The sequence below is a fragment of the Garra rufa genome, chromosome 1 (assembly GCF_049309525.1).
Source record: "Garra rufa chromosome 1, GarRuf1.0, whole genome shotgun sequence".
Lineage (NCBI taxonomy): Eukaryota > Metazoa > Chordata > Actinopteri > Cypriniformes > Cyprinidae > Garra > Garra rufa.
Genome location: NC_133361.1, coordinates 92,708,742 through 92,720,851, shown reverse-complemented (window position 1 = coordinate 92,720,851; position 12,110 = coordinate 92,708,742). Strand labels below are relative to the sequence as shown.

At 42.6% G+C, this 12,110-nt stretch overlaps 1 protein-coding gene across 1 annotated transcript; it reads left to right on the top strand.

The window, feature by feature from the left end:
* Positions 1–2,109: 2,109 nt before the first annotated feature.
* Positions 2,110–11,350, top strand: LOC141340482 (uncharacterized). The gene is made up of 2 exons (XM_073845476.1): positions 2,110–2,243; positions 10,079–11,350. Exons 1-2 carry the CDS (start codon positions 2,159–2,161, stop codon positions 10,999–11,001), a joined length of 1,008 nt encoding a protein of 335 aa, XP_073701577.1. The 5' UTR covers positions 2,110–2,158; the 3' UTR covers positions 11,002–11,350.
* The last annotated feature ends 760 nt before the right edge of the window (positions 11,351–12,110 follow it).

Sequence of the window (12,110 nt, the reverse complement as noted above, 5' to 3'; positions counted from 1 at the left end):
ACACCTTGTCTCATTGCAGCTTTTAGACATTGTTCAGTGTTTTGTTATAAGTCAGAAATGACCAGGAGTCAGTGTCCTACCATACAAAGTCAATGGAAAGCGTTGGATTGGATCAGGCGTTTTTTAATTAAAACTTTCTTATTTTACCATCATTTCCTTAAAAAAAAAAATATTTTACTCTCTGTAAAAAAAATACGCACACTCAGGACCTTAAAGGGATAGTTCACCCAAAAATGAAAATTTGATGTTTATCTGCTTACCCCCAATGCATCCAAGATGTAGGTGACTTTGTTTCCTCAGAAAAACACAAACGAAGAATTTTAATGAAAACCGGTGCAGTCTGCCAGCCTTATAATGGCAGTGGATGGGCACCAAACTTTTAAAAGTAAACAAAAACATGCACAGACAAATCCAAATTACACCCTGCGGCTCGTGACGATACACTGATAAAAAACAGGGATAATAGATTTTTGAATGTTTTCAATTGTTGAGGATTCCATAAAGGTTACTATTTAAATTAATAATTACTATGTTCAATATTATTATTCGTTTTTTTAGTCTGGTTTTAACACAGATCAGCGAAAACCACACGATAAAAACAGTTAACTGTAACCACTGTAAATAGCAAGCAACTCAAAACAATATTTTAACATGCTTTACAAAAACCTATTACAAAAATAAAATTATATATGCAAAGACTAATAAATAAAAGTGCATTTTACAACTGTATTTAATATTTCAATACTTTTTTAGCTTATTATGTTGATGCTTGGAAAAGTCTATTAGGCTACTATCCTTGATCAGGCTTATTATGTAGCAGTTTAGGATTTCATGTGTGAGTATGACTATGTGGAGCTTTTAATGGCAGCTGGGATGACTTGATTAATTCTCCATGTTGAGCGTTACACTTTCTCCCATTCATGAGTAATAGGAGTGCAACATTTTCCTGTATCTAGAGTCTTAGCTTCTCCTCATTTTCTTCTTCTCACCAATCTGCTTTTAATATGACTCCCTTAATCTCTCTTCTCTCTTACAAATCCTCCATCTCAAGTGCATGAAACTTTCTCTTCTCTGCCTGTTTCTTTACCCCCTTTGCTGTTTAATATTTTTTTGTCACTTTGTCTCTCTCTTCCTCTTTGGATCTACAGAACATATTAAAATATTAGACAAACATTTAAGTATTGGTGCTTGCCAATGCATCTTACAAAATATTTTTGTGGCCTCATTTGCCCTTTGTAACAGTTACACAGCAGCATTTATTAGTTTATGTGAATTGAATGGCAAGGTATGTAAAAAGAAAGCATAGTGTTAGAAATGTACATTTTAAAACAGAGAAAAATAATATATTTACAATGCTAATAACTTTAGAAATGCATCATCATGTGGGTACGAAATTATATTCTATATACAACATTTATATAATGTGTTTGTGATTTTAGAGAGCAGTGCACCAGTGGGGCTTTTATTTTGCTCTGATGATGTGACGACATAAAGATGCGCTGCGCTCCTCATCTGTTGTGATTCACATGAAGAAAGGTTTGTGGTTTCAAAGTTTTTAAATCAATGCACACTGTTACATCAATGAATGTCTTTACATTTACAAGCTATGTAAAATTAAAAAATGCATTATTGTTAAATATAACGTTGTGGTGCTTTATTTAGTGTTACTTAAATAAACGTTAGCCTTTAGTTACAGAGAAGGTGCGTTCCGTTTCGCTCTCTATATCATGAATCAATCGTGTGATGATAAGATGTGATGAGAGAAACTGAGAATCCGAATCATTTGTGAAATGATTCAGTGATTCGATTCAGCGGCACGCGGACTGCAAACGACAACAACAAACACAAACGAGTGAATCACAACCGAGAATGTTCTCATGTTCTTATGAACAAATAATTAAATACCAAATGTAAATAAAAATAGCTTACCTAAATTTGAACCTTGTGTAATTTGTATGTATTTTATATGTAGCCTATATTAACTCTGACTGTCATAGTGGACTGACTACTGAACTAGGAGCTGATTGAGACGCACACAGAGATTTACTTTGCATATATTTTTCTTTTACTTATTCTCATATTAAACAGGACAAAGTGTTCAAACACACAGAAAAACTCCTGGAGAATCAACTGAGATCCATGTGACACTATTATAAAGATGGCATTTATTAAAGAGGAGAATGAAGACATGAAGATTGAAGAAACATTCAGAGTCAAACATGAAGATCCTGAGGAACAAACAGGTTGGTTTTTATTCTCATAGCTGAACTCAGTATAGAAATGAATATACAGAAATGTTTTGACATTTGACAGAAGTGTTGAGATCACATACTAATGCTGCCTTCAAGTGCAGCTGAGAAATTGTCCATTTGTTATTATGATGTCATGCATTGAAGTTGTAACAATAATATGGAATTAGCCTAAAAATATATTAATAATTTTATATAATATAGTAATAAAAATAATACTCCAAAATGAATCCACATACAATTGAAAACAGCCTTTGTTTTTTCTCCATCCACACTAGCGTTTTGAGGCATTTTCTAAAAGGTTCTCATTCACAGAAAACATTAAATTTGCCTTGCTGCGCATACGTGAAACCTTAAAAGCTCACTGAGACTACACAAGTGGAACACATGATACTTTTTCATGCAATTCTTCTAGTAAGAACATTTCATTTACCTTTTTTTGTAGAACCAGACAATGATGGACATACAGAACAACAGTACAAATAGACAAAACAGTGTTGTAAATACATAGTAGTGTTGTTGAATATTGCGATAACGATATTTCTTTCTTCTGCTGTATTAAATAATAATATTATTATTAATCTATGTTTTAAATTCATTTATATGTAATGATCATACTAAAATAAACAGGTAATAGATATTTGTCTGTCATCCGAATTAAATTGAATTCAGGCTAAAAAAAACTCAAGTAGGTTGCAAACTCTTAGACCTTAAAACACTATGAATGACTTAAAACCTCAGCAGATATTCAGATTTCTGGTTTGCTGTTACCATGGACCTGCAAACACAAAATTAATTGCTTTCAAACATTACTTTTTATTTACAAGTAACATACACTCAAGAGCATCTTTTAAACAAAATATTTCCTTGCCATGCCTGTTTGTTTTTTAAATTAAATAAATAAATAAATATTTATAAACAAAATAAATAATAAAAAGATTCTATTAAACAAAAAGTTTACTATAAACTTCAAAATGTTAAAAAAATCTTGATTCTTCATGGCTGATTCTGATTGCCGATGTTTTACAAGAAAATGGGCTGATTCTGAAAGCCTTTTTTATATATTTATTTTATTGCCTAAGCAAGGGACAAGAATGAATGAAAATATGAGTACATAAACAAGATCTTTATTTGCTCTATTTTAGGTACAGCCATTTAAATTGGAGACAAACACTGCATAAAAAAAATCAAGCATGATACAGAGTTTTAGACCACTACAAAACATAATACTGCCCTCATATTAATAACAGTCTAGATATTTTATGTACCCTAATTCGTGTGCATTGTGGAGTCGCTCTCTAAACACGGAGTATCAAAATTGCTTTTGCATCTGCGTGCGCGTTTGACTTTTGGTTTCGTTTTAACGACCGCGCCAAACTCTCAGCAGCGCTGTGCGTCCATTCTACAATACAAGAGATTACTTTAACAAAACCATTTGAAAGTGGGAGGACACAAACCGGATTTGGAAAAGTGGAAATTACACCCCTGCGTGAGTGGAACTCTGCCGCTGAGTTATCATCTGATGTGAATGTATGCAGCGGTGTACATTAGCCTATATTGAGATGGAGGCGCCAGAGTAAACAGAATGATAATATAGAAAATATAGTACATTTCTTCAAAAGCCGATAGTAGAGACCTTATAACTGTCCACAATTTAAAAAAAATCGTCATATCACACACCCCTAATTGCAATGCAGTTTGTGCAGATCCGGATGGAATCATGTGAGATGTAAGATTCTAATGTATAAGTTGTACAGTTCTATATCTTGTGTGTGTGTATAAAGTAATTTAAAGGTCACATATTGTCAAAACGGAAATTTCCTGGCTTTTTTCATGATAATTGAGGTCTAGGGATAATGTAACTACCATATAAGTTTCAAAACAGTCAGTCCACAGCAAACTGCAAACAGCCTGCATAAAGTAGCTGTTCCTTTTCACAAGCCGCTGTGACTTCCGTAAAAATGTGACGTCCGATCTACTCAGTCACCCCCTTTATGCTGCCTTCATGTGATATGGGAAAGATGATGCTTTCCACTTGTGAAGTGGAAATTACCAGTGTGTCGTGTTCAGGTGCTTTTGTTGTCGTAGTGAAGAGAAACATGGCGGTTTAGTTAAACATATAGTTTCGTTCATAGATATATATATATATACGTAGATACCCCATTGGTCCGCTCCAAGCACGTAGATTCGTCCGCCATTTTGGAACGGTCCACTTGACGTCATTAACCATATTGTAGGTTCGCAGACCAATGGCTGTTCAGGACTGTGGCATTTCGAATATTCAGTGATTACTATGGTCAGTTACATAGATCTATGGGTGAATGATGACAAGTGGACCGCAGCAAAATGGCGGACGGCTTACGTATAAAGGCCCATAGAGACAGTCGCTAATGAGGCATCTACGTATATCTATGGTTTCGTTGCTGTCTGCCATTTTGAAAGGTCAAAGTTTATCCCATCTCGGCAGCTCGGGTATCATAAAAAATGTTCTGCTCTCCAGTGGAAATTACAACATGAGTAGGTGTTCATGTGCATTTACCATAATTACGATAGCACATGAAGGCAGCATTAGTCACCACCTACTGTCCCACCCTCCTTTCGCCAAACCCCTGACAATATCGCGTCCATTGCTGACCAACAACAACACAGAAACAAGTCCAGAAAACGCTGTTCAGTCGATAGATGTCGAAACTATATCATTGCACAGGCTTCTGAAAAACAATAATATAAAAGACCAGTGGCACGTCAAACCTTTAGCGTTCACACAACCATTCTGCAAAATACACGGATAATGTGTCCCATGATTTGTTCCGTAATTGTTTGATTTGGTTCATTTAGTTCACACACATTTTTTCGGAATCTTTGAGTGCTTCACACACAGTCTGTAAAGATCCCGTAAAGACAGGTGGCATTTGGATGTGAGATGAAATGTGACGCGTACGTTTCACTAAACTCACTAACCTGACAAACAATCTGTGCTTCAGCACTGATAGTGAGGAGGTCCCTGATCGCTGATTCATTCCACTTTGCACATATATTTTTTTCGTCGTGAAGAGTCGCACGATAATGTGTATTGTCACTACAACACTGCCTTTATAAAGCAACAGTTACATAGCTTACTACATTCGGTGAAATAGAAAATACATTAATTATCACTCTGAAACTTCCTGTTGAGTATTACCAAGCCACAGCAGGCTACACTATACATGACTGTAGTTACCTTTGGTTGGCCTGTAATGGCCTGCTAATGAATATTAATTAGACTGGCCAAAATCGATCTGTTCTTGACAGAGCTCCTAAAAGAGGAGCTGAAAAAATATTTTGACATGGATTTTGGCACTTAGACTGCAAATATATATTCCTAAGGACATCAACAACTAAAATAAACCTCCAGAAATGTGTACAATTGGGACCTTTAATAAAACCAGACGAATTTTTCATCTGATGGTTGACTTTTTTCCTAGCCTCTCTCAAAATTTGTTGAATTTTATCCCCTAGGAGACATAAAATTGGTATATAATAGAATATATAATAGTATATAAAGAATTGAGATCAGTATATAGATTTCCTAGATTTAATTAATTGAATAACAGACAATGTCTAGGTTACGTAGGTAACCCTCGTTCCCTGAAGGAGGGAACGGAGACGTTACATATGGGATCTCGCTTGAGAGACCAATCATCTCTGAGCCTTATTCAAAAGGTCAGTGAACATGGGGGAGCGGTATCTGCGTGCCAAGCCACTCCCCCGTACATACGGGTATATAAGATGGCGGCACTCACACTCATTCAGGTTTTCACTGAGGAGTCGATCGAGCCGGCGTCAGCGCGACGCCAGGGGCGGGGCAGGGGAATGTAACGTCTCCATTCCCTCCTTCAGGGAACGAGGGTTACCTACGTAACCTAGACGTTTCCCTTCAGTTGAATCACTTTGACGTTACATATGGGAACAGACCCATGGAACAGGCCACGACCCTGACGCCGTGTAACGCACAACCCCACGTGCCGGCAGGTCTTTCCAGACGTGTCCGCAGGTGGCCATTGTATACGTAACCTTCCAAACACCCTGAGGGCCAATAGAGGGGGCTCCACAGGGATGCCAGTTGTACTGAAGCAGAGGTTGGGGGGGCGGAGCACATGAGATCTTTACATGTGGAAATGAAGTTAATTCAATATATCCATACGTTTTTAGGGATATATGGGGAAAACAGCGGCCTTCTGGCTGACTACTGGAAAATACTGAAACATATTGCCACAACCTGCGGGGCGAAGGAGACCTGGCAGGAGCACAGAAGGAACTACTCCGCATCTAGGCCTAACTGCGGGGCATGGAGGACCCAGGGTTCACCGTATCAGGGCTACATCCTGGAAAATAGTGCACGGATCCCTTGGGAATGGCACAGCAAGCCGACACCAGCTGTCCTCCCGCTCACCTGAAGTCCATATGTTAGGACTCGGGAGGAGACGGCCTCTACTCTAAGGTTATAAAACCTGGCGAAGGTATTCGGTGTTGCCCAGCCCGCAGCTCTACAGATATCTGCTAGTGAGGCGCCATGAGCCAACACATAGGATGAGGCAACACTCCGTGTGGAGTGGGCACGAACACCTAAGGGGCATGGCTGTCCCTGGTACATATATGACAGGGAGTTGGCATCTACGAAGCAAATAAAGAGCTGCTTGGTGCGTCTGAAGTGTCGAGTGCCGTCTACGTATATGCGTAGAGTGCGAACTGGACACAGCAGTGCAGAAGCTGGGTCTGCCTCCTCCTGGGGCAGAGCTTGCAGGTTCACCACCTGATCGCGTAAAGGCGTGGTGGGAACCTTGGGCACATACCCGGGCCGGGGTCTCAGGATCACGTGAGAATCGCTGAGCCCGAACTCTAGGCACGTTTCGCTGACAGAGAAAGCTTGTAGGTCCCCTATCCTCTTGACAGAAGCCAGGGGTGCTGTCTTAAGTGACAGAAATTTTAGCTCGACTGACGCTAGTGGCTTGAATGGGGCGTCCCGCAGGCCTTGGAGGGTGACAGAGAGGTCCCAAGAGGGCACGAGGTGCGGTCTGGGAGGATTAATCCTCCTCGCACCTCTTAGGAACCTCACGACCGAGGGATGTTCCATCCACTCCATCGTGGTACGCTGCGATAGCTGCAGCGTACACTTTAGGAGTCGAAGGGGACAGCCTGCACTCCAACTTTTCCTGCAGGAAGGAAAGCACTACCGCAATCGTGCATCTCTGTGGGTCCTCTCCACGAAGGAACGAGGAACATTAGTCAACGAACAGACCCCATCTCAGTGTGTTAGCCTGTGCAAGGAGGCTCACTGGGGAATGGGGCGTACTTGAGCCCCGGATGTCAGCTGAGTGCCAGTGAAACTTTGAGAAAAGGCCACTGGCAATGGGAGGAATCGGGAAGGGCGAGCAAATGTGGCTGGGCCTTGCCGAAATAGCTCCGAACCAGCTGGACTGTCACGGGGTGGAGTCGTCATCCCACAGGGTGAGTGGACTGCCGCAACGGAACTGGCGAGTGAGCTACAAGGAGTCAGACACCGAGACGGTTGGATTTGCGAATGCCTGTCTGCCGAAGAGGGGACAGGGGGAGGGATTGGCCAAATGGAAGCACCTAGCTCTGGGACTGCAAAAGGGGTCTGTGCCGGGGAACAGTCGAAGCGTGAAAGCGGGTGCCCTTCAGGCCGATGGCTGCAACCCAGCCCTAGAGACGGAAGCATAGTCGTATGCACTTCGTCGAGAGCATCCTGACCGGCAGCCTGAGAAGGGACTGGATCAGAGCTCCATTTGGGATGGGTGTTAACCCACCACTCTTTCTGGGCACGTTGAAGTAAGGACTGTAAGATCCTAACTTCATCTCAGCTGGAGGGGCAGGCTGGATCGCGTCATTTGCCAGTAGGACTACGACCTCCGTAGGCATGACACCTCTGTGCCTGAGTGGACCCCTGGTAAGCTGAATCACAAAACCGAGCCATACCGTCCGTATCAACCACTGTAGGGGTATCAAGGGAACGTTGACCGAAGAAGGAGACTGAACCCAGAAGGATGAACATCCTGAAGAAGAGTCTAACTGCACATAGCAGTGCTTACCTTCTTCCCTGGTTCTTGCGCTGGCGATACAGGGCTACGAGTTCCGAGGAGTGTAAGTGCTGTTCAGGAAGGGAACTCGGGGCCGAAGCCCCAGAGGTGAGGAAATTAGCTCTTTTTGTGAAAAAGTGGGTACCGTCGGCCCGGAGGTTGACGGCAGCATTGAAATGCACAGTGGCTCCCGGCCCTCCACCGGGAGCGGGGACGTATATGTCATCGTCCCCTAAAGAACAATCTCCATCACCTCTACCTTTCCCCTGCGTCAGGGATGTTTGCAGCTTTCTTGCAGGTTTTTCTGTCCCTGCGACGCGGGTGGCGCCTCTCTCCCGTGGCCAGCTCTGCGCCGGGCCCATCGTGTGCCTCAGCAGGAGTCAAAAGTGTAGATGTAGTGGGGGCCGCAGGGGGGTGCCCACGGCAACGAGCAGGAGGAGGCTGGGCTACGGGCAGCGGGGTGGAAGTTTCGCGGCGGGGCAAGATGTGTTTTATGGCCTCCGTCTGCTTCTGGACTGCCAAGAACTGCTGGGCAAAGTCCTTAACAGTGTCACCGAATAGGGCGCTCTGGGAGATGGGAGCGTCAAGAAAGCATGCCTTGTCGACGTCTGCTATCTGTGCCAAAGTCATCCGTAAATGACGCTCCTGGACCAGAGCCGTGGACAGTACCTGACCAAGGGATCGCGCCGTAGGGCGAAGTCGGTGGCAGCGCAGAGTTCCGCTGGGCCGTCGAGATGTCCACCTCGCTCTCAGACTCTCCCTCTGATGCTGCAACAGACATCTCTTCCTCCTGTGGAGTGCCAAAGGAGACGCCCAGCCCGGCGTGCGGGGAGGGTTACTGCTCTGGCATCTCGACGGGGCCACGCTGAGGTGCAGAAGACAGCAGGGCTTTTGGGGCCGGCGGCGCGTTCTTCACTGTGATCTGTAGATCCCCCTCGTGTCTCACGGCGGCCGAAAAACATTGACGGTTCAACAGTCTGCCGCGCGATGACGAGGGAAGCCGCCTCGCGAATGAGCGGCAAGACTACAGCGTGACCATGGTCATGCGTTCGCATCCGAGAATGCTGCCTCAGCATGATCAAGGCCCAGACATGTGAGGCAGCGTTCATGTCCGTCCAGCGAGGTGAGGAAACTGCCGCACCCGGAAGCGCACAGTGGAAAAGCCATTCTGAAAAGAACTCTTACGGCCGTGAGAAAATTGTTCTTTTAGTCCCGGTCTGCCCAGGGAGGAAACCGTGGCACACTGTCCACTCATTGGGGATTGCTCGCTGGACAGCAGGAGGCTTTTTTTTTTTGATCCTGCTGGCGGCTGCCGAGAAATCACTCTTTTAGATCTTTGCTCTTTTTCAATCGGCAGCAAAACAGCAGGGAAAGAGCAGCAGGAACTTCATTCTTCTACTGTTTGAAGGTTTGTAAGGCTCGAGCATAGAGGCTCCGAATGCGAAAGACTGAATGAGTGTGCCTGCCGCCATCTTATATACCCGTATGTACGGAGGAGTGGTTTGGCACGCTGATACCACTCGCCAATGTTCATTGGCCTTTTGAATAAGGCTCAGAGATGATTGGTCTTTTAAGCGAGATCCCATATGTAACGTCGAAGTGATTCGACTGAAGGGGAACAGCCAGGATCAGGTTTGGACACCCTGGTATAGGATCTAGCATGTCTGCATTACATATCTACAAGTTTTGATGTTAATTGCTTTGTGCCATTAAACTGGGGTTAACTTTTATCTTTTTGTTTTTCCACCTTAGACCTAACAGCGCTGAAAGAGGAAAGGGAAGTACTGAATGAAACTGAAGAGAAATATCAGTATGAGAATCTTCATGATTTCATATCTGGAGAAAAACCTTTTTGTGAGTCTGAAAAGACGTCCAAACAACAAAGTGCTCAAAAGACAGAAACTATGAGTAGTTTCATTTGTTGTCAGTGTGGAAAGAGTTTCAAACAACAAAGATACCTTAAAAGGCACAAGAGAATTCACACTGGTGAGAAGCCTTACACATGTAAACAGTGTGGGAAAAGTTTCACTCGTAAAGGATGCATTAACAGACACATGAGGTTTCACACTGGAGAGAAGCCTTACACATGCAAACAGTGTGGGAAGAGTTTCAAACAACAAGGACACATTAAAATGCACATGAGAGTTCACACTGGAGAGAAGCCATACACATGCAAACAGTGTGGAAAAAGTTTCACTCGGAAAGGCTGCCTTAACATTCACATGAGAATTCACACTGAAGAGAAACCTTACACATGCAACCAGTGTGGAAAGAGTTTCACTCGTAAAGGATGCCTTAACATTCACATGAGAGTTCACACTGGAGAGAAACCTTACACATGCAAACAGTGTGGAAAGAGTTTCAGTCAACGAGGACAACTTGACATTCACATGAAAATTCACAATAAAGAAAAGCCTTACAGATCCCCTCAGTCTGGAAAGAGTTTGAATGAAAGTGGAAACCTTAAAGTTCACCAGAGAATTCAGAGTCTTTTTACCTGCCAACAATGTGGAAAGAGTTTCACTCATAAAAGATACCTTAACATTCACATGAGAGTTCACACTGGAGAGAAGCCTTACTCATGCAAACAGTGTGGAAAGAGTTTCAATCAAAAACTAAGCCTTGACAGACACATGAAGATACACAATAAAGAGAAGCCTAACAGATCCCTGTAGCATGGACAGTGTTTCAAACAAAATGTCTAAAATGGACAGTTCCGGTCCTTGATTTTGATAGGCCACAATCAAAGCTGTTGTAAATTACTGTACAAATATACACCTCTTTGTTTCTCGGCAACCACAATTAAAGTAAAGGTCAAAAGTTTATATTCCCCTTTCAGAATCTGCTTAATGTTCCCTTGTCAAAACAATCCTAAAGAATTTCAATAAGAATCCTATACAGGGCTCCTACAATGCTATCAATTCTAATTCACATTTTAAAGCTATGTGTTGTGTCCGTACTACACTTTACAGTGTCAACTAGCTATATTGTGTTGGATTGAGCTTAATGCAAACATGCAAGAAATAATATGGACTATGGACAATGTGTTTGCTCTGTTTACGATTTAAGAACTTCACATTTGTATATCATGAATTGAAGGGAGAGCTAACAGGAAGTGCACTGTTTTTTTTTTATTCAAGCACAATAAAGGACACTGTTAGCATTTTAACATCAGTGAATGGGTTTAATTTGCATACATTAGTTACTAGCTCACTTCTACCACCAACATTGGCGGTTTTGTGAAAGGCTGTAATAATCATTTTTTGGAACCATTCCTAAATGATTGTTTTAGAATTGTCTAAGAGCACTGTCTTATAGGACAAGGCATAATTAAGCTGTATGATCATTTCTACAGTGTTTTAATGGGATCCGATTTCATCTTGAATTTTGAAGAATTCATTGCATCTATTACTAACCAATAGTTTTTGTGGTTTACTTTGTAGCGTAGCCACATAGGGGTATGTTTACTTATAGGATTGCTTGCTAATAAGAAGGCAGTGTCTATCATTTTTATTGCTTTAATTAAGAGGGGAGCCATAGCCTAATGGTTAGAGAGTCAGACTTGTAACCCAAAAGTTGCAGGTTTGAGTTTCAGGTCCGGAAGGGATTGTAGGTGGGGGGAGTGAATGTACTCTCTCTCCACCCTCAATTCCACGACTGAGGTGAGTCCCTTGAGCAGTGCACCGAACCCCCAACTGCTCCCCGGGCGCCGCAGCAATAGCAATATGGCTGCCCACTGCTCCGTGTGTGTGTTCACTACTGTGTGTGTGCGCTTGGATGGGTT

Bases quoted from the DNA above. Each gene is read 5' to 3' on its own strand.
- LOC141340482 (XM_073845476.1), top strand. From the start codon at position 2,159: ATGGCATTTATTAAAGAGGAGAATGAAGACATGAAGATTGAAGAAACA. The intron at 2,244-10,078 runs GTTGGTTTTTAT...TTTCCACCTTAG, and splicing joins AGATCCTGAGGAACAAACAG to ACCTAACAGCGCTGAAAGAG.